The sequence below is a fragment of the Gekko japonicus genome, unplaced genomic scaffold (genome assembly GCF_001447785.1).
Source record: "Gekko japonicus isolate JY-2015 unplaced genomic scaffold, Gekko_japonicus_V1.1 scaffold116, whole genome shotgun sequence".
Classification (NCBI taxonomy): domain Eukaryota; kingdom Metazoa; phylum Chordata; class Lepidosauria; order Squamata; family Gekkonidae; genus Gekko; species Gekko japonicus.
The window spans coordinates 1081458-1103034 of NW_015164669.1; the positions used below are offsets into that span (position 1 = coordinate 1081458).

The 21577-nt window shown below is 41.2% G+C and overlaps 1 protein-coding gene across 1 annotated transcript in view; it reads left to right on the plus strand.

The window, feature by feature from the left end:
• Nucleotides 1-21577, plus strand: part of NCKAP5 (NCK associated protein 5) — a 647654-nt gene that overhangs the window by 341014 nt on the left and 285063 nt on the right. Inside the window, exon 6 of the mRNA XM_015409153.1 lies at nt 11677-11826. Coding sequence (XP_015264639.1) covers nt 11677-11826 — 150 coding nt within the window. The remainder of the gene's footprint in view (nt 1-11676; nt 11827-21577) is intronic.

A 21577-nucleotide genomic window follows, 5' to 3' on the forward strand; every position in this document is an offset into this window, starting at 1 on the left:
GCTGGCGTCCATTTCCTTCACTTTCTCAGCCGTTTGCTCCATTATTTTTAAAGTCTGAATCAATTTGAGCTGCTGAGTTGCAAGATTCTGGTTTAGATTCGTCAGCTGTTGTTCGATGTTAGTCATCTGGTCCAGCAAAGGGCACAAGGACTCTGCCAACATTTTTGAAAGCTCGGTGGTCTCTTCCAGTCGAGGGCTCAAGCTGGCTGGTTTCACTTTTACTGGTTCGTCTTTCTCTGCCCTCTTCCCTGCCATCTTTATGGATTGTTTACTTTTATGAAAACTTGCTATAATCTCTGAAATATGCCCATACACTTATCCATGCTCTGGTAAGTCTCTCAAAACAGATTTCAATGATTTTTCTTCCGCTCCCCCCTAAGTATTTCGTTGTTTAGTTCATGTGTATGGGAGGGGCCCCTCCCCCGCTCACTTTTTTTGCCGTTCCCAGGGGGTAGCTTTCTTTTTAAATTCTCCTTTCACTTTAACCTGACTCACAGTTCATTGTTGGTCATACAACCTCACTCGGCATATGTTTAAAATGCTCGATCTTGTCCTGGTCAGCGGCTCTAGATCCATACGGACACGCAGCAGCAGGATGCTCGGGGCGGAGGAGCGCCTCAATTCCCCAGCATCGCGCTGGCGAAGAGGCCATCCCTCAAAAGCCCCATGGCTAGGAGCCTTTTGCCAAGGCTCCGGGGGGGGGGTGTAGCAACCCATCACCCCCCCTTTCTGCTGGTGCACAGATCACATCCCCGGGAGGGGATAAACCGGAAGCCTTCCTCTCTCCTTGCTCTTCTGTCAGCAGTTTTGGCTGATGCAAGAGCCCCTTTTAGCACAAGAAAGAAGTGGGGGATTGTTGCTTGGTTCCCCCTGTTCACAGCAGTTTTGTGTGCCCAACGGCATTTTGTTCAAAAGTCTCCCATGACTCCAAGCATCTCAGGAAGCTGGTTTGGTAAGGAAGAGTTCAGGAAGATCCTAGAGTACCTTCTGCTTATGGTATGTAAGATCCACACACACCCTTCTTTTTTTTTTTGCTCATGTTAAATTCCATGGTCACACTGAGTTGTGGGCTTAAAAGAGTAGATAAGGGGACTTAGCATGTCTTGGGGGGGTAGCTACAACTGTATTTCCAGCATGTTTAGAGCATTCAGGGCATTAGAGGCCCTTGGGAGGGGACAATTTCTAACTTCTAGTTAGAATTCAGCTGATGGCAGTTGCTGACTTCCAACCCAGATGTGCTATTTTAGGTCAGATCTTTTCTCTACATTGACTGGCCACTGAGAGATCTGTTTGTCATTTGGGGTTGAAGGGATTAGGTATTTTTTTAAAAATTACCTGGTTCCTGTTTGGTAGTGGCTTATGTTGTGTTATTTATTGTCTTTTTTTAAATGCAGAAGTATTGAATATTTGGAGACTGTAAATTGCCTTGGGCTCTCAGGGAGTGGTGGGATAAAAACATTTAAGTAAATAAATACACTTTCCTGTAATAGTCTGAAATAATTAGGCAGCTCTGTGAATGGTGTTGCCTGTGCATGTGTCCATGTGCATCCTCCCTGGAGAAGAACTTTGTGACTTGGATGCTTTCATGCGTGATGACTGCACCCAGAGTGGAATGAAAGGAGCCCAAAGTATTTAGATATGGGAGATTAGTGCCCTGTTAACCTGGAACCAGTTTTGGTTAGCTAAAGCAAGATAAATCTGGAATAATTCTGTTGATTTCATGAAATTATTTTGAATTTCTCTTGATGTAACTGAGAATGCAATTCAGGTCATAAAGCTTCACTGAAGTGTAGAAATTTTAATACTCCCAAATGCCTACAGAAGACTCAAAGCCTGTGATGCATTTCATCTGCAGTGTATGTTTCTTTGCAAGAAAATATAATTGCTTTATCTTTACAGTCCTGATATAAATACCAGTTCAGAAAGAAATGCAAATTTTATACAAGCTAGGATATACATTTGTAGAGAATGTTGTGAGGCTACAGTCTATTCCAGTATACTTCCACTTATTATAATTGTTGTTGTTGTTATATTTATACCCCACTGTATCCCACAAGTCGGATGTGCATGTACATTATTTAAAAATGTTATTTCATCTGTGATGTTATAAACACTGATTCCTAACTAACTTTATAGGGAGAGGAAGTTCTCTCTCCCAAAATCCACGTTTTAAAATATAGCCATTGATTTCTCTTTAATTTCTCAATACATTGCAGCCTTTGACACTGTTTTATGTCACCCAGCACCACAGGGTGCTGCTCTAGCAGGAGGATAGGAAGGTTTGGGGAGACACTGCCAACCACTAAGCATCTACAGAGTGAAATTCTGAAATTGTGAAGAAAATCCCTTCTTGCCCATCCTCTCTTTGATCTGAACATAATTTATTAGAAACTGACTTCAAATTCCTAAAGAGAGGAAAAGAAATGGATTAGTGGATTTTAGGGAGAAACTGGCTGAGTAACAATGCTATTCCTAAACAATTCTGATGTCCATAATATTTCAACTGGTATTAACTGATACCCACTATATTGTCTCAAAGAATCAATTTAATAGGCAATCTGTGATATGAGTAGAGATGTTACATGCTTAAAGAAGAGAGAAGCTTGTTTTCAATACTGTCCCCATGAGGTGTAAGGTTGACTCCTGGGTGTAATCTGAACTAAGATACAAAATGAACATATAGTACAATGAGATTTCAGTAACTAACTTTAAATTTTGTAATGTAATGTATTTATTTTCTTCTCAATTTGGAGAAAGTAGAGTGGTTTTCAATATGGAAAATGAAAAGCTGGGTGGCAACTTGTTCATTGGCATCAGGGCAGAGTCTCTCAGCCTGCCATTGGTTCTGTGTTATGGTACGATTATGCTAATCATTGTCCAACTTGATCTGTCTATCCATGTGCAGTCACCCCTCTCTGTACTTGTATAATAGGCAAATAACTAGTAATGTTAGTGCTGGTGTTGCCAAGTCCAGTTGTCCTGGGAATGGGGGGGTGGGAGGGAGCTGTCCAAAAGTGTGGGGGCGGGATGACATTGCTTCATGATGATGTCACACAGAAGTGATGTCATATTGCAAGGGACATCACATGTTAATGCTAGAGCATCAACGCATGATGTCCCCGGCATGATGATGTCACTTTTGTGTGATGTCATCATGCTGACCATGGTGACGCATGATGGGCCTCTTCAGGGGTGGGGCTTTCCCTGCTGGCCAGCTGGCCAGCAGCGGATTCGAACCTCAGAGATCAGGGGATACCATGGCTGGACCAGGGGTCTGGCAACCCTAGTCAGTGCTATGAAACTGGAACTCTAACCACATGCTAGGTGAGAATATGCTAGGTGTTAAAACTGGGTAACAAAGAAGGTATAGACCACTCACCTACTGTGTCATTCACTTCACAGTGTTCAAATTCTGAACTAGGATTCAGTACAAGAATGACATTACAGGTGTGAATTGGATGTAGGTAGAAATGAAAGTAGATCCTGGTAATAAGCAGAAGAGGAAGAAGTAGCTGGTAGAAGTATGCCTTGCACATTGCATAGATAAAGTCTAGATGAAGGAGCAGGAGGCTTATAAAGCAGAGGCAGTGTTGAACCAACTGGGTTCTTATGGGGAAATAAAGGTAGAATGTCAGTAGAATTTATTGGGGAATGTATTTCTTGATTCTGAAGTCCTTTATGGCTAATTAAGGGTTTGACTCCATTGAAATGAGGCCCTATTATATGCAACAGGCCATGCCACATTTTATTCACAAATCTGCCACAGTGACTGAGCTCATGTTCAGAGACCAAAGTATTTGTTCCTTTTTCAGGATGTCCTGATATTTCTTGACTAGTTTCAAAGGCATAAAATATGACAACAGCACTTAGATGTGATAATTGTCTCCCATTGTCACAAAGGTTTGCATCAGACCCTCCTTGTAGCCATCGAAATTTTCATTAGACAACATTTGAAGAGGGTAGTCTAGATATAAAAAGAGGTGGGTTGTTTTTTTTTTGCTATCAGCTTTAATAATAGCATCTCCTGGTTTAATACATTTAATTATTATTAGTATTGAACTTTCTTCAATACTTCATTTTACTCTGTAGCCTCCTTCTGCTCAAAGTACCTCTTAGAATTGAACGGTTCTCAACAGAAATAAATGTTGCTGATAGATGGAAGAGGCAATAAAAGCATCATCAGAAAATTTATTAATGTGGGTTTGCAGAGCTGTTCAGTAAGAATGATAGCCTGCAATATTTAGAAGTGTTTTGAGTGAAGACTAATGTGAAATAGATTTAGATTGATATCCCAGTGGTCATAGGTTCGTATTAGAGACATAAAGAAAACACTTTGTTCTCTTATCCACCACAGATGTTTAATCTAGGGAATTTTACTGCTTGCTGTATATATATTTTATAAATCAAATGACAAGTCAAGAGCAAGTTTTTGCCTGGCAAGCATAATGTTAAACTGTGAACAATTGGAAGGAGGTGTCTCTGGAACCTTCCAATGTATCTGAATTGTTTTCTTTTGCTTCAAATCTGGCCAGATTGCATTGAGCAAAAATGTTAGCTATGTAGAAAAAATGTTCTTGCATTTCCAATGGCAGGTCTAAAGCAAAGGCTTTTTTCATTCTTCTCTGTTGCCATCAGAATGCAAAGGCAATTAAAAAATCTGAAGCCACCCTATGTAAGTTTCATATCAGAAAAGTAATTTTATGCAGGCTCAGTTTCCATTCTTAGTAGGCTGTTTGCTTAAATTTTAGCAAGCAGTTTAGTCATAATCTTAATAGGCCAAGAGTTTTTCCATTAGTAAATGGGGAAAGATGCATTTTTTAAAGAATCCACTCAGAAACATTGAGATTTTAAAAGCATCATCACAACCCTCCACATAAAACCAAAGGCAAGCTTGAAATTCACCAGAGATTCCAACATGTAGCTTGGATTTGTGTATATGGAATGCTTTTTTGTACTTCAAGTGCCCCTGAGTTGAAACAGCTAAGAAAGGAGATTAAAGGTCTATGCTAAAATTCAGGGGGCACCTTTAAGAGTGGCTGAACTTGAAAATTTTGTATTGGGCCATAACAAACTAATCTAAACAATGTATAAGGACAATAAGACCTTGGGAACAAAACAGATGACCCTGAGAATAAAGGAAGACTTAAGAATTAGCAGCAAATTGCTAAAGCCATTTGTGCATAGCATAGTTTTCCTTCCTTGTGTGAAGATTCCTTGCAATAAAACTGTAAGCTGCCATACATAAGCCAACTCCTTCCTTCATATACACAGACCGTTCACCTCACATGTTCTTTATCTTCATCTGTCTACTGAATAAATCATGGTTTGTGTCCTATGAAGAATAAAGCTAAATATCATGCACTGAAAGCCAAATTGTATACTTTCAATTCACAGGGACACTACACTTGCCATGATACTCATGGTTTGGTTGTCATAAAGCAATTTTTTATCATTTGCTAGGGTTTCTGCTTAGTGAACATGTGCATTTTTAACAAGATAATAATGGGAATTTCAAAAGCGACTTTGAGGGGGTTAAAATGGCCAGCCAACAAATTCCCCCTGGCTGGCATAGACAAGCTATTCAAAGTTTACCCTTCCCTGTAGTTCTCTTCTCTTCCTTTCTTATTTTTCTCTGCTCCATTCATTCATTTTGCTTTCTTTGCATCACACATTCATCATCTTCCCCTTTTCTCTCATTCAGTTTTCTTCTAGAACTTCAAGCCTTGGCATCTTTTTTCTCCTCATTGTCCTCTTCTCTCCCACTTTACTTTTTTTTTTAATAAGCCCCAACATAATTTTTTCTCATGTTCCTCTTTTCCAGTCGATATTTTCTCTCCCACTTTAGCCAATTCAACATTATGTCCAAACAAACTATAAATGAACGTAGGGGAAAGTCATTCCTGGGTCTCTTGAGATAGTAGCTCATTTCAGACATCATGCAATACCTTGGTTTAATTAAATTAACTGTGATCCATGTGATTGGCTAATAATTTGTTAATGTCTGTTTGTGTTTGGTTAAGAAGAGTTGGCGGGTGCATTTGGAATATACTCTAGCCAAAAATAAAACCAATTTTAGGGTTTTTTGGGGGGGGCACTGAGGGATATCTGAAATGTCTCAAAACACTCCTGAAATTCCAGGAGTAACAAAAATTTGAATTCTGAATTGGGAGTGTTTGGGGAGCCCAAAGAGCTGATGGTAGAAAGGCCAAGTCTAACCGTAAAAATAATGGTCCTATCCTATGGACAGTAGATGTAGCTTATTTTGGGATTAGGTTTGCACAATTAGTTGTTAGCATTGCCAGTCCCTTTAGAGATGAAGGGCCATTATTTTTTATTGGGGTAGATTTGGCCTTCAGATTTCAGACCAGGTATTCCCATAGAAAACAATGATCCTCTGAAATTTAAAGGGAGGGTGACACAGTCAAACAGCTGTATGATGATGCCCACTTCTTCTCTCATCTCCTTCCATGCCTCCTAGTCCCTTTGAGAAGGAATGGGGACAGTTGTTAAAATGGTCCTCCCAACCCCCCCAAATCCTAAGGAGAGTCCAAAAAAATTGGGATAAGGAAAAGCATGTCCTTCCTGAAATCGGGATCTGAAATTAATGCAAACATTTTTGAAGTGCGCAAACCAGAATCTGAATCCAGAGATAGAAGATGGTTTAGTAACCTCAAAAAGGCTTAGTTCAAACATCATACAAATCCATGGTTCTATGAAACCATTAATTGGTGAAACCAGGATTTGTCCAACATTGAAAGTGTTAAAACTTAAATATGGTTTCACTGTGTGTGAAAGTGGACATTCTGGCTTAGTCCTAAGCACCACCTTCATTGCAGCACAGGCTGGTATACCAGCAGGGTCTTTACAAGGGAGTGGGGGAGAATAAAGGAAATAATGTTAGTTGATTGACTACCTGCAAGCCAAATCCAGGTTTCATGTCTTGTCTCAAGCCGTTGTCCACATCAAGCCCTTTCCATTGCCTAGCTCCTTGGCCTTTCACAGAAGCCACCTACTAGGATCCAAATAGATTAAGACTGGCAATGGAAACAGTGGACAGACACATTTGTCACCAAAACAGAGAAAGTTGAAGTATAGTGGGGCTAAAGAGCTAATGGGACAAAGAAAGAAAGTACTGTTTACAGCAGTAAGTTGATGAGGTGACTAGATCTTATAGACACCCCAGTACTTTCATAACAAACACAGTTTTGAGATATTCCATTCAAAAGCAGATACGCTTGTTCTTTTGCAATCCCCCTCCCCAGTCATTTTTGATTACACGTAACAACTGCTTGTCTCTCCACCGTGGTTCTAAAGGGAAGATTCAGATTATAGCCATCTGGTACTGAATAATGAAGTGCTACAAGTTAATAAAGAAGGGCAAGCTTCTAAAATATGCAAATCTGTGCTGAGCAGAAAATACAGGTGCTCAAAATCTACATTGATAGATAATAAATTCGCACTCTGAATCTAGCGTCTCTTTGTCCAACTTTGTTCAATAATCATTGAAGGACACTTCATAAATCACAGAAATGAATATCAATGAAAACATTCATGCAGTTGAGGTGTATATATAAATTATCCTTTGCTTCATTTAAACTGTAACACATACATCCTCTTACTTGGGCTTATTGTTCCTTAAGTGTAAGTCTTTCCATATGTTTAGAAAACTAGAAGATCAGAATGATGATATGCATGAAAAAGACCTATCATTCTGACTACCAGAACAATTGACGGTGATTAAAAATGATAAAAATCATAATCACATTCTTACTAAGTAGGAAGATGAATATTTATGGGATTCAGCCCTTATTTCATAGCCAGCCCAGCTCTCTGACAGATTTCAGTGAGGGCCTAATATGGTCCCACTTCAGAGATTATTTGTAATTTATGGCTTGATTTACAATAATTTGTAGCTCCACACATTGTAAAATGTGTGTGTGCCAGATTGGTAGATTACTCAGCCTGATTTAAGAATAGCACGGAGTTCCAAAACAATGTGAGTTATTAGGAACATAAGTAGTATAGAGTTTGAACTAGACATAACTGTCTTGCCAAGGATTTTGAAGACCAATATTTTAAATGAACATGATTTAGTGGCTTTGTTAAGTATATCATATTGAACAGAGTAACATTAGCTGCTTAAAAAGCTATCTGTGTTTATGATGAGGGCTTAGATTAGTGTATTTTGTTTGATGATGACTAAAGGTTATGAGTTAGAACAGTTTAGATGTGAGCCAAGTGTGCCACAAGTTGAGTCCAAAGTAAGAGACATTACCTTGCAGAGCATTATAGTATATATCACTTACCCTCCATGCTTTGGCGTGGTTTTGGTTTTAGGTTACAGAGCCAAGGGAGCAGGCAGTAATACAATGTGTAGAAAGCTTCAAGATATCAGACCTTACGATGCAAGACATGATACAACAACTTTGATTAAACTGGTCTGGATTTGGCCAGTATCTATACTGGAGGCTCAAGTACCGCTGGAGCCCTCTAGAATTTCACAGTGAAAGAAAGACAGGATGAGATATAAAGGAAACAAGTCCACGACATGTCCTGCTGTTATCTAGGAATGTAACAGGCTTTCTACTGGCTGGATGCATACTAGGGGTATGCAAAAAAGGGAGCATTTTTTGGGTTTGGGTATATTGAACCCAAAAAATACTGATATTTTCCAATATTCCTGAATCCCAATATTGGTATGGCATTGGGATTTGGAAAATTTTCAGAAAACCCAATTTTAAATGCCTTCTGAGTGCACTCACCAACTCCTGCCACGTTGTGATTTAGAAGAGAAGGCATTTAAAGAGACCACAGTCTCTTAAATGCCCATTGCCTTCTCCAAGTGTGGCAGCGGAGGGACGGCAAGTGAACTCAGAAGGCGTATAAATGCCTTCTGAGTTGGAGAAGGCATTTAAAGAGACCACAATCTCTTTAAATGGCTTCTCCAGATACCCGAATAAAAGCCAAATGATTTTAGATTTTTTCATTATCTGTTATACCAGTAGCCAAAAAGAGTCTCTAAATTGTATTCAGCTTGAAAATAGCCCAATAAATCAGCTCAGATAAACTGAATGCATACCCCTAATGAGTACACAATAAAGTGTATTGGAGCGAGTATTGTTCCACATGGAGGTTTACTCAGCATTATTATCGAGTTTCTGTGTCTAACCCTTGAAATAAGTTCCACTGAATTTGGTGGGACTTACAGTTAAAGGATGCACAGCTTTAATTTGTAAGTTGGGTGTACTTTTTAGTAACACTGAAATCTTTTATAGCAAAAATGGGCCCGGCACTGAGGTGCAATAGACCCAATTCCCTCCAACCATATACATACTTTGAATTCAGTGGGTAGCCATGTTGGTTTGCATGAGAAAAGTTAGATCATGGGTCCCCAGCGTGGTACCTATGGGTGCCATAGTGCCCAGCAACAAGTGTTGTTAAGAAGTGGGTGGGTAAGGTAGGGCTTTTGCTCAGCAAGCCTTCTGATTTACTATTGTAGATTTGTTTGGCTGTGCAGATTTTTTAAAATGTTGCTTTGTCAGCAGCTGCCACCACAGCAGAAGGGTCTGCACTGTTTTACTGAAGTTAAACTGTGGCAATCTATTTATGTCTGGCTCTGCCTCCTGCGTAGCTATTTTGTTGCTGCATTCACCATGCCATGTCAGAATTCCAAATGTGCCTGCAAGCTCAAAATGGGGACCCCTGGGCAATGTTCCCTCTAAGCTTTGGAGTCTTGTGAGCAAAAATTCTACTTTGTGAGCTACTGGCATTAAAGCTGTGAGCGAGCGATTTGGCTGCTGTATGAATTAGTTTGCTCTGGAGCCATCCTTCCTGAGCTAAGACAAAAATGTGTGAGCCAGAGGCTAAAAAACTGTGAGCTAGCTCACACTAACTCAGCTTAGAGGGAACACTGCCCCTGGGTTAGTTTCACGTCCAGTCACACCTTAGAGACCAACAAGATTTTTGGGTTATGAGCTTTCAAGAGTCAAAGTTTCCTTTGTCAAATAACTTTCAAAGGCAGCTTTGACTCTTGAAAACTCATATCCCAAAACTCTTGTTCATCTCTAAGATGCTACTGGACTTGAATCCAGCTACACATTGAGTTCAGTTGCCCAAGTGGGATGGCTCTGAGGAAGGGGTTGGCTGTGAAAGCCTAGCTATGGCTTGGATCCCAAGCAGCACAAATGGAGCTGAGCTCCTGAACAAAACTTTTGTGCTTCCACTGCCATGCTGTACCCCATTGCACTTCCCCAAATCCTGCTTTCAGTGGTCAGGACACTCTGAGGAAATTCAGGAGGTACAACAGGCTTCTCCTGTATAATTGTGGAGTCAACAAAAAACTCCCTGCTCCTCCACCATTGGTAGTATGCTGCTGCCAACAGAAACTGATGTTTGAATTCAAGCCTGTATCTTTTGAGAATGGGATTTGATATAGTTGGGATTCCATTCCCTTCTGTTTAGCTTGTACATGTTGTTACAGAGTGACATTGCTGGGCATCAACTTTCTGTAGCATTACTTTGCTGCCATCAGTGCCCTCAATGTGTTTCTTGTTTAGCTGACATACAGTGTGAATTTTTTTACTCTGCTAACTTGGAACTGGGCGTCAAAAAAGAAAAGAAAAGAACCTGGATCAAGAGTGGACTTTGGGAACTGCCATATAACATGAAAGGTTTTTTATGTTAGAATTATGTATTATTTATGTGGCACTGCTGCAAAAGTAGGGATGCTGTTTTTAGCATCAGCCACATGATAATTGTGGCATGAAGGCGAAAAACAACAACAACACAACAGCAATGGTTGTGCTCACACCAAAGAATAACCAGCCAAAAATAAGTCCTTTAATTCCTAATGAGAATTTACAAATATGTAAGGTCCACCTTATTGTGCCCTGGCTAGACAATCCTGTCAGATCTAGGAAGCTATGCAGGGTTGGCTCTGGTTAGTATTTGGATGGGAGGCCACCAAGGTTTCTACGCAGAGACAGGCAATGGTGTAGTGGTTAAGTGTGCGGACTCTAAGCTGGGAGCACCGGGTTTGATTCCCCCCTCCTCCACTTGCACCTGCTGATGTGACCTTGGGTCAGTCACAAGCTCTGACACAGCTGTCCTTGAAAAAGGGCAGTTTGTGTCAGAGTTCTCTCAGCCCCACCCACCTCACAGGGTGTCTGTTGTGGGGAGGGGAAGGGAAAGGATTTTGTAAGCCACTCTGAGACTCCAAGTGAAGGGCGGGGTATAAATCCAATCTCTTCTCTTCTTCTTCTTCTTCTTTGCAGATCTCTTGCCTTGAAAACCTACAGGGTGGCCATAAATTGACTACAACTTGGCAGCACCCCCCCCCTTGCAGGTACATAATCTCCATTCCTCAAAGTGCCCATATAGCATAGCATTTCATACTGGACTAGGTTTGGATTCAAATCCCTATTCTGCCACAAAGCTCACTGGGCCAGTCACTAACAGCCCAATCTATCTAACAGGGTAATTGTGAGGACAGAAGCGGGGAGGGAAATATGTTCCTTAGCTCCTTGAAAGAAAGATGGGATAAAAATGCAAGATGTGACTAAAAGTTAACCTTTCACCTGCCTTAAGTTCATGTCTGGGCGTGTGAATAGACTTCCTATACTCTTTCTAGCAACTGTTGTCACTGCTGATTGATGGGAAATATATTAATCTTTTCAGGACACATTGACTCAGGAGGGCAAAAGATGCAAGATAGGTATCGAAGATGCTTGCATGGCAGTAGATAGAGATTCAGGAAGCAAGAACAGCAGTACTGAAGAAGAGAAAGAAAAGACAAAACTACTGCTAGAACGGCTCAAGGCTCTCGAGGTAAGATAAAAGGGAACTTTGCACATAAAGGGTCTCCACTTTTATTGATAATGAATGGCGGTACAGTATATAAATCTTATCTTTCTCAGTTCACCTAAGCTCTTCTTACAAAGTATTTTTATCATGATTCATTTAACCAGGATAAGTGAAATGCTCTGTCTTAGAACCACTGAAATGATCTTTCTCTAATGTCAAGGATCATATATCCTTTAAAAGAAACTTCATAAATAAATTTAACTTGCTGCAAGCTCAAAGCTAGCTCACACCCACCAAGATTTTACTACAGAAAACGTATTGTTTCATTCCATACGTTCATTTAAGGTGAAACCAACAAAGGGGCTTCACTGTGCCGGCTTATCCAGTCCTCTTTCATGCTGGTGCCAGAAGCCAAGCCCCAGAAAACTCCTGACATACCTGGGTCAAGACTAGGCTTGCCAACCTCCAGGCAGTGGCTGGAAATCTCCCGCTATTGCAACTTATTTCCAAGCGGCAGAGATTGATTCACCTGGAGAAAATGGCCACTGTGGAAAGTGGATTTTGTGGCATTATACCCCATTGAAATCCCTCCCTTTTCCAAACCCTGCCCTCCTCAGGCTCCGCCCTTCCCAATCTCCAGGTGTTTCCCAACCCGGAGCTGGCAGCCTGAGTCAGCAGATCACACTGACCAGACACCATGTGACAGATTGGAAGTCCTGCTGTAGTCTGTATGAGCAGTAACAACTTTAACTAAGCAGAAATTAAACTTGCATTGACTTTCAGTTTCTCAGTGGAAGGTGCTGCTGTGTCTTCTCTTAGTTCCAGCAATGTTGCACTTGGAGTGAGCCAGAAAAAGTGTCAGAGCAGCGTCTCCCAGGCCCACAAAGTGCTGCTGAGCGTGGGATGGGGCTTGCCCTCAGTGAATGTGGTGGTTTACTGAGTAAAATGGAGAATAAACTTAGAAGGTCCCAAAATGGCTGTTGCACTGTATCTAAGGATGGTTTGTCAGGCAAGGTACTGGGCTGAATCCCAGCAGGCCTGTGGTTTAGAGTGACAGCCGCTGACAAACCAGGTAGGTCTCAGAGAAACATGTTCTTTGCCTTTAGGGGACTTTTAAAGATTTTTCTTTTTTTGCGTGTGTTCTACAAATGTTTATATTACACAGGCATTGTCAGGGTTGTGTATACATCATTTCATGGTGTCAATAGTTAACCTAAGTTCACTAAATATGGATACATTTTCTTCACCTCTTTCTGTTTTCTTTTTTTTTAACCAATTGTTTTTGGGTGGGTTAATGTTCTGTGCAGGTAATTGTTTCCAATATACTTTCAATATAGCTTTTTTATCAATTATGGTAAATTGCCTCAAGGAAGAAGAAATGCCGCACACAGCATTATGGAGAGGCAGACTTGGCTGAGGAAGGTCACCAAATAGGATTTCTCTATTGATTCTAGTTTTGTGCTATAGCTTCTTGTTGTTGTTTTTCTAAAAAAAAGGGAGGGGGTGAAGCAAGTGTGCCAATACTTCTATAATTAATCTACACAGGCAGTTTAAGGAGCAATCCAAGAAGAAAAATGAACTACAAGACCAACATTAATAGTGCCCAGAGATAATTAAAACAAAGTGTTGGTAATTGTATGTTGGTTTAATGTTATATATCTGTACCCTTGTGTATTTGTGCTTGAGAGATATAAATTTTTATGTCAAGTGCTGAAAGCTTCAAGGTTTATTAATCATGAGACATGCACTTTTTTAGTTATGCAATTAGTGGTTTTAATCCTTTGGTATTCAGAGGATAATTAATCTTTGTATTTCATTAGTGTATGAACAAAATGAGCAAAAATAGTTATTCATTAATTCTTTTGGTATAGATGCCAGAGTCCTTGATCACATTTATTCTCGGTATCATTTTGTTTTTGAAGTTTACAGATACAAAGTGCAAAGCCCATCAACTTGTACACAACTGGGTATGGTCTGACTTTTTAAAAAACAAACAAACTCCATGTACACCCCACTCAGTGTACGCAGTATTTGCGGTCACATATACCAAACCATGGAACATTACAGTCACACAGCTTGACCCGTATGGCATAGAGGGTTTGTTTTTCTGCACCAGTCTGTCAATATTCATTCATTCATTCATTCATTCATTCATTCATTCATTCATTCATTCAAGGTTTATATTCCACCCTCCCTGCAAACAGGCTCAGGGAGGATCACAACGGCAATCATAGTAATTAAATAGTAATAAATCATAAATAAATAAAACAATCATAGTAATTAAATAGTTAAAACAATTAAAACAAAAGTGCAATAATGTAAGGCCGGTAGCATTATAAATAGAAGGTGCAGTAATCTCAAGTGACTGAAGCATCTAGGCTGTAACACAAAAAATATAGGGATCTTAGGCTGGGCTGTATAGAGATGAAAAGCTTCAGCAAGGGAGGCTGGATAATTGGGCACCCACCACCTCAACCAAAGGCCTGGTGGAACAGCTCTGTTTTACAGGCCTTGCGGAACTGCAATAAGTCCCGCAGGGCCCTGATCTCAGACAGGAGCATGTTCCACCAGTCCTATCAAGAAGAACAGAATAGTGCACTGGATGCTCTGGACATGTTTTATCCAATAATTATATTATAGTGCAAGTGCCAAATCATTATGAATGGGTTGTTCATCATCTGCACATCTCTGAAGATCTCTTGATTAAAAGATTAGTAAAGTACTGCCACAAAAGAGAGAAGCCAGCTTATATAATGTAATGATAACAGGTATATTTAATTCTCCAAATCTGGGACTCCTGTTTAGAGGGTAGGGGTGTGCACACAAAAAAATCAGTATTTTTTGGGTTCAAGTATACCAAACCTGAAAAATATATTTTTTCCCAATATTCCTGAATCCTAATATCATTATATTGTGATTTGGGAAATAATCAGGATTGCCAAATGTATTTGGCTCCATTATACCCTATGGTAGGCACATTGATGAACAAAAACTACTGAGGCAGACTCAGCATGGGTTCTGTAAGGGAAGCTCTTGTCTCACTAACCTGTTAGTGTTTTTTGAGAGAGTGAACAAGCATGTGGACAGGGGGGACCCAATAGATGTTTACCTTAATTTCCAGAAAGCTTTTGATAAAGTTCCTCATCAAAGGCTCCTAAGTAAGCTCAATAGTCACAGGATAAACGGACAAGTCTTCTTGTGGATCAAAAACTGACTAATTAATAGGAAACAGAGAGTGAGTATAAATGGGACATTTTCTCAGTGGAGAAAAGTAAGCAGTGGGGTACCACGGGGATCAGTACTTGGTCCAATGCTTTTTAGCTTGTTTATTAATGATTCGCAGTTGGGAGTAAGCAATGAAGTGGCTAAATTTGCAGTTGACACAAAGTTGTTCAGGGTGGTGAGAACCAGGGAGGATTGTGAGGTAGTCCAAAGGGATCTGTTGAGGATGGGCGAGTGGGCGTCAGCATGGCAAATGGGGTTCAATGTGGTGCAAAGTGATGCACATTGGAGCCAAAAATCCTACCTATAAATACGCATTGATGGGGTCCGATCTGGCAGAGACTGTGACTCTAAATCACAACAACTAATACCTGATAACAGTGGGTCAGGAGATGGGTACATGCTCTGAACCATGTGTTTGATAAGATTTCAAGATGCCTTAGGGAGATGTCTTAGAACTCTCAGAGGGCAGGTTGTTGTAGTGTAAGCATAGGTCATTACTTATTCCTAAGTGTTGGGATCCTCGGAATTTCTTCAAACATCTGCATGCATTAGGCCCAAGGATCTTGGGGTTCAGAGGCATAGCTTTTGATTGGGGGGAGCTTTGGGCAACATGTCTTCTCCCTGTTACAACCCCACTGACTAGTATGAGAAAGTTTTCTATTTGAAGGGAGATTTTATTTTCTGCACCGAAGTTTTAAAAAATCACATCCCTTCTGTAGTTCAAAGTAGATAATCATCACCATCACAATCATCACCACTGTTACTATTTTCATATATACCCTGCCTTTTTCCAGAGAGTCAAGGCAGATTACAGAATATGAAAAGAAATTAAATTAGACAGCAAACACCTCCATTAAACCGTGCAGTAGGACTAGGATTACAGAGACTGGGGAAAATGTAAATTAGAGATGCTGAAGGCAACAAAAACTGTCTAATACATGATGTACCAAAATAAGGAAAGGGTTTACAAAGGTAGAGGACATTGCAGAAAAGAAAGGGGGTTGATATGCACAATAAACGTTGCAATAGGCTATAATATTATTTTTTATAGAAGTGAGGTGTTTTGCATGTTCTGTGCCATGGTAGAGTGTGGAGGCCACCATAACCTTTCCTGACCACCTCTGGTGGGCTATTCCTCCAAGTGGGAGGCACCACAAAGAATGTGCACAAGCAGTTACTGATCTTACCCATTTATAGGGTGGCACCTTCAAAATACTTTGTTCACATCACAAACCTGTTGCACCATGGTATAGTAGGAGAGGCAGTCCTGCAAGTATGTGGGTGTAAGACCATGAAGGGATTTAAAGGTGATATCCAGAACCTTGAATTGAACCTGGTAACTGATAGGTAACCAATGGAATGTCTGCAGAATGTGTGTGGCATGCATATTTGCTTCACACCAGATAGTAGCCGGGCTGTGGTGTTCTGTAGTCACTGGAGTTTCTTGGTGGTCTTTAAGGCTAGTCTCATGTAGAGTGCATTATAATAGTCTAGCCTCAAGTCATATAGTGTGGATCCATGTGGTCAGTTCAGCCAAATCAAGGTACAGGGCCATCTTTCAAGTTAAGTGAAGCTAAAAGGATGTCCTTTTTTAAAAAAAAAAAAATCTGCTTTCACTTGTTTCTCCAGAAATAAAGCTGGATTCAGTATAATCTCTAGGCTCTTAACTGAGTCAGCAAGTGTCAGGTGAAATCCATCAAAAAGTGGAAAGCACAGTGTCCTTCAAGACCTCAGCTTTCCCAGTCATCATTACCTCCATCTTGTCAGGATTTAGTTCCAACTTGTTCACCCTTAGTCATTCAACCAGAGCACTTGCACCACTTCAGAACCTCTACAGTATCACCAGGTAATTTGGACAGAGAGCTGGGTGTCATCAGCATATTGATGATAGCCTACTCCAAGTCTTTGAATTGTTTCTGCTAAGAGACTGAATAACAAGAAAGATAGGTTTGAGTCACAAGGCAGTTCCCATACCAATGACAACTGGTCTCCAAGTAGCATCAAATCCATTCCATAGCCCAGCTTGAAACCATACTGAAGGGGGTCTAGGGCAGATGAGCTGTCCAGGATGACCTGGAGTTACTCTTCCTCTACTCTTTCCATCACCTTGTTCAGGGAAGGCAAATTAGACACAAGGCTATAATTATCCATATCATTCTTCTCTAGCATTTTTTTTAAAACAGGAAGATGACCTCTTGTTTTAGAGCCCATGGAAAAGTGTCCTGATTTATAATATACATTAGGAACTCATTAAGTGATCCTTACATGGTCTGAATAGCCAAGATGGACAAGATTCTAAAGCACAAGGGGTGATCCCAAGATCCTGTCAGCATCCACTGTGATGACTGGATCAAAATGATCCATAAACAGACCAGATAGTGTACTAGAGATTATTACTGTCTTAGCTATATTACAGCCAGCATCTAGATCAGAATGTATTTGAGAAATATTCTCAGTTTAAAATTTGCAAAGGCATCACAACTATTGGTTTCTGGGAATTTAAAGGCTGAGATTTTGGAGTAGATAAGTGCCAAAATACTTTAAACAACTGTTCATGAGATAGCTCATGCTGTAGTAGCTGCAAAGTAGGATCTTTTTGCTCTCATCACCGCCACCTAATACCTTTCCCAATGAGCTTTCTTGCGTATGCTGTCAGATTCTGAATTTTCTGCCAGTGCCATCCTAGGTATCTCCCAGACCTCTTACGTCTCTCATGTACATCACGTCATTGTCTTGCATATGTAGTACATGCCTTATTTGTTTAAGGACTCTCTATAGCTAGGAAGGAGCAGAGCAGAAAAATTGCAAGGAAAGCTAAATCCCTTTTTTTTGGCAGGGCATTTGTTTTTTGAGCAGAAGCATCATAAACTCTTATTGGCATGTATGACAATTTTGCCTTTCCTCACAGGGTTTCCTTTTATCTTCTTTCTGGATGAGCAGCCCCTTTTTGCTTTTCTCTGGTTTTCCCCTGGATAAAATGGCTGCTTTGGAGGGTGGACTCTGTGGCATTGTACCCCCCTGAGGTTCCTCTGCTCTTCAAACCCCGTCCTTGGAGGGGTTTCCGGGTCTAGTTGGTCGGGCTGGGCATTTGTTGATGGTGTGCTCATGCTTTTATTTTTTGTTTTAATTCCTTTCTCTGCTAGGGATGCCAGCCTTCAGGTGGGACATGGGGATCCCCCAGAATTACCCCCAGAATCTCCAGACTACAGAGATTAGTTTCCCGGGAGAAAATGGATGCTTTGGGGGTGGGGTGGACTCTATGGCATTGGTACCCCACTGATGTCCCTGTCCTCCCCAGGCTCCACCCTCAAATCTCCAGGAATTTTGCAACCTGGATCTAATAATCTCCCACCATCCCCTGCTGGTGGCCAGGGAGGACCTGGCAACCCTATTCTCTGTGTTTTGGTTTTCTCTTCAGAGGAGAGAGAACTCTTATGTAGGAAGATAACAAATGTGCTGTGAAGGAGTTTTCTCCAACCAGCTGTTTGTTTGTTTTTTACAAACTCCACCCACTCCATGCTCCACACCCCAAATCTCCAAGAGTTTCACAACCTAAATCTGGTAATCTACCCCCCATCCCCTACCGGTGGCCGGGGGGGGGGGCGTCCTGGAAACCCTATTCTCTGTCTTTTAGTTTTCCTTCCAGAGGAGAGAGAACTCTTATGTAGATAACAAATATACTGTGAAGGAGTTTCCTCCAACCAGCTGTTGCTTTTGGGCTTGTTCCCCCCTCCCCCCGGCAAACCCTACCCTCCCTAGGCTCCACACCCAAAATCTCCAGGTATTTCCCAATTTAGAGCTGACAACCCATAGGTTATTCCACTTTGAGCAACAGTGAGCTACATGATATAATCTACTTTGTTATTAAAAGGAAGGATGCTACCTTGAAATGAGTATTTTAAACCATCAAAGGTGAACATTTATCCCTTTTAATAGCCAACTCTAAGATGGCCATCCTTTTTCTCCTCAGGTTTCTGTGAACAAGCATAAAAGTGAAATATCACAAAGGTCAGAGTTTCCTCCATTGTCCTTCTTAGCAAGTTAGTCAGTCATCTTTTTTTCTGGTCTGTATATTTCCCTGCCCAATTCTGTTTCCAGTATAGTGACTGATAAATAATGGCCCCTGCCACACGGCAGGGGAAAAGCCCTTTAAAGCGCGGCTTTTAAAAGCCGCGCCAACGTTGATACGGCTCGGCGGGATCCCACGGATCCCCCGGCCGAGCCGCCTTTTCTCCCCGGCGCGATCAAACGCCGGAGAGAAAAGATGGCTCTAACCGGGAACCGGCCGATCTGCGCATGTCGGAGCATGCGCAGTTCGGCTCCGGCCCGGGGGTGAGGCCGTGATCGCGCCGGTTTGAACCGCCCCCGAACTGTCCCGCTCCCGGACCAAATAGGTAAGTGTGAACGGGGCCATTGTACAGTTGTAATCAAAAGAAACAGATGATAATTAACAAATTGTTCATATTCACTTGTATCGTCTGTAGCTGGAAATCTTGTCAAATTATGATCTTGTGGATAACACAGTTCCCTTGTGTCATTGCTTAAGAAATCCCATTTAATTTACTTCACTTTAGTTATGTTCAAACCTTATCATTCATACAAAATAATTCCTCTGTGTATGTGGCCTTTAGAAGATGATAAAACTTTTATGATGTAACCCGTTAGTAGAGCGCTCTCTCTCTCTCTCTCTCTCTCTCTCTCTCTCTCTCTCTCTCTCTCTCAATCTTTTAACAAAAAAGGACTGGAGTCTTGGAGGACAGTTGGAGGAAGATATGGAAAATGCCCTGTACTTGCAGCTGTTCTTGTCAGACATTATATCTTCCATCTTATATGCATCCTGATGCAGTATATGTCTACTAAGATTAAACAGGGAAGCACAGAGGAATGTATCTACCCATTTTCTGCTAGGCTGTCAGTGCTGGTTGTGCTCGTTCATGCTCGAGCTAGGCATAAATGCTAAATTTACTGGAACAAATTCTGTGATAATGAACATATACCATAAGAATACCAAACAAATTAAATTACCAGCAAAGATATGAATCTTTGAAACATCTCCTGAAAAGTGCTATAAAAGTCCCTATCTGGTGACACTTTCACAGTTCTTTTCATGAACACAACTGTTTACATCTTCATCTTCCAGTAGTATACCACCTCCATAAGACTCTCTGTGGATTTCCCTTCCAAGCCCTGCATTCCCTCACCTCCGCCAGGTAAAACTTGTATTGGCCTTACCTCACTACCTGCTTGGTTCTCCGGTTTCTCCACTCATGCTTCCTTCAGATACCTCTTCTAAGGCACTCTTCCCTATCTTTCAGTCATTCTGCTTTCTATATGCTTAACCCCTCTTCTTAAGGGACCATATTCTGACTCTTATCTTATTGTGCTCCTGTTTCTGGCAACAGTTGACAACACAGATAAAACATCACACTATGGTACACTGACTAAAAGACAATTTGTACTTTTAAAAACTTATATAAATCTGCTTATGCTCTTTATACTTTTTCCGTGATTGGGTTTTTACTATAACATGGCTTTAAAATGCTTTGGGCATAGTTCCCTCACTGATCTTTGACCAGAGTTTCCCAGACAAGGTGGACAAAATTCTAGCGGCCCTGATCACCTGTGGGAGTCCATGGATCCAGGCAAGCCCTGTGATTTTTGAGTCTTGGCCACACTTGAGATAGAGAAGAAGCAAAATGTATGGTGAATCAGCAAAAAGGATTTCATACAGGTGTTCTTCATAAAGGAACTATCTGTATACAGTATCCCATGGTTAAATGACACCAGCAGGGCTATTTTTGAGCAGGAACGGAGTTCCGGCTGGCTTCAGAGTTAGCCACACCCACTACAGCCAAAACCTCTGCTTGCGTGGCTACAGAGGGAAGGCCTGGAGAGAGAGACCCCCCACCGGTGACTCCAAGGCGGGCGGGCCAGGGGGGCTCCTGGAAAGATCGGGGAGGCATTTAAATGACTCCCTGTGCCTTCCCCAGCCTGCCCAAGGGCCAGCTTGCCCGGGTGCCCCGCAGCCACGGGGCACCCAGGCAATGAATTATGTTGCCGGGTGAGGTGCTTTCAAGGAGATTTGGCGATTAGGCCGGCTTGACCTGGGGTGTGGCCTAATATGCTAATGAATTTCTGCTGTTGGATGTGGCCTATTATGCTAATGAGTTCCTGCTGGGCTTTTTTTTTTACAAAAAAAGCCCTGGACACCAGTATGAATCTTCTTTTGTCTTGCTATTTATTCTTAATAAAAGTTAAGATTGTATATGTTAGAGAATTTGTATATGTTAGAGAATTGTTTACTAAGTATCTAGGAATAGCTTTTTACACTCAGTCTGATCACTTGAACCCTGCATCATTAATGAACTTCACACCATGTTGTCTTCTACATGCTCCCAGAGCAGAAGGAATTGGGGTAACATAAAATGCTCTTTGCATTGCTTGGTACAATATAAATCTCTACTGCTGTGACCTCAGTTAACACAGTCAGAACTGAAATGATAGCTTACACCAGTTTATAGCTTGATTTGCTAGCTTAAGGCATGTTGAG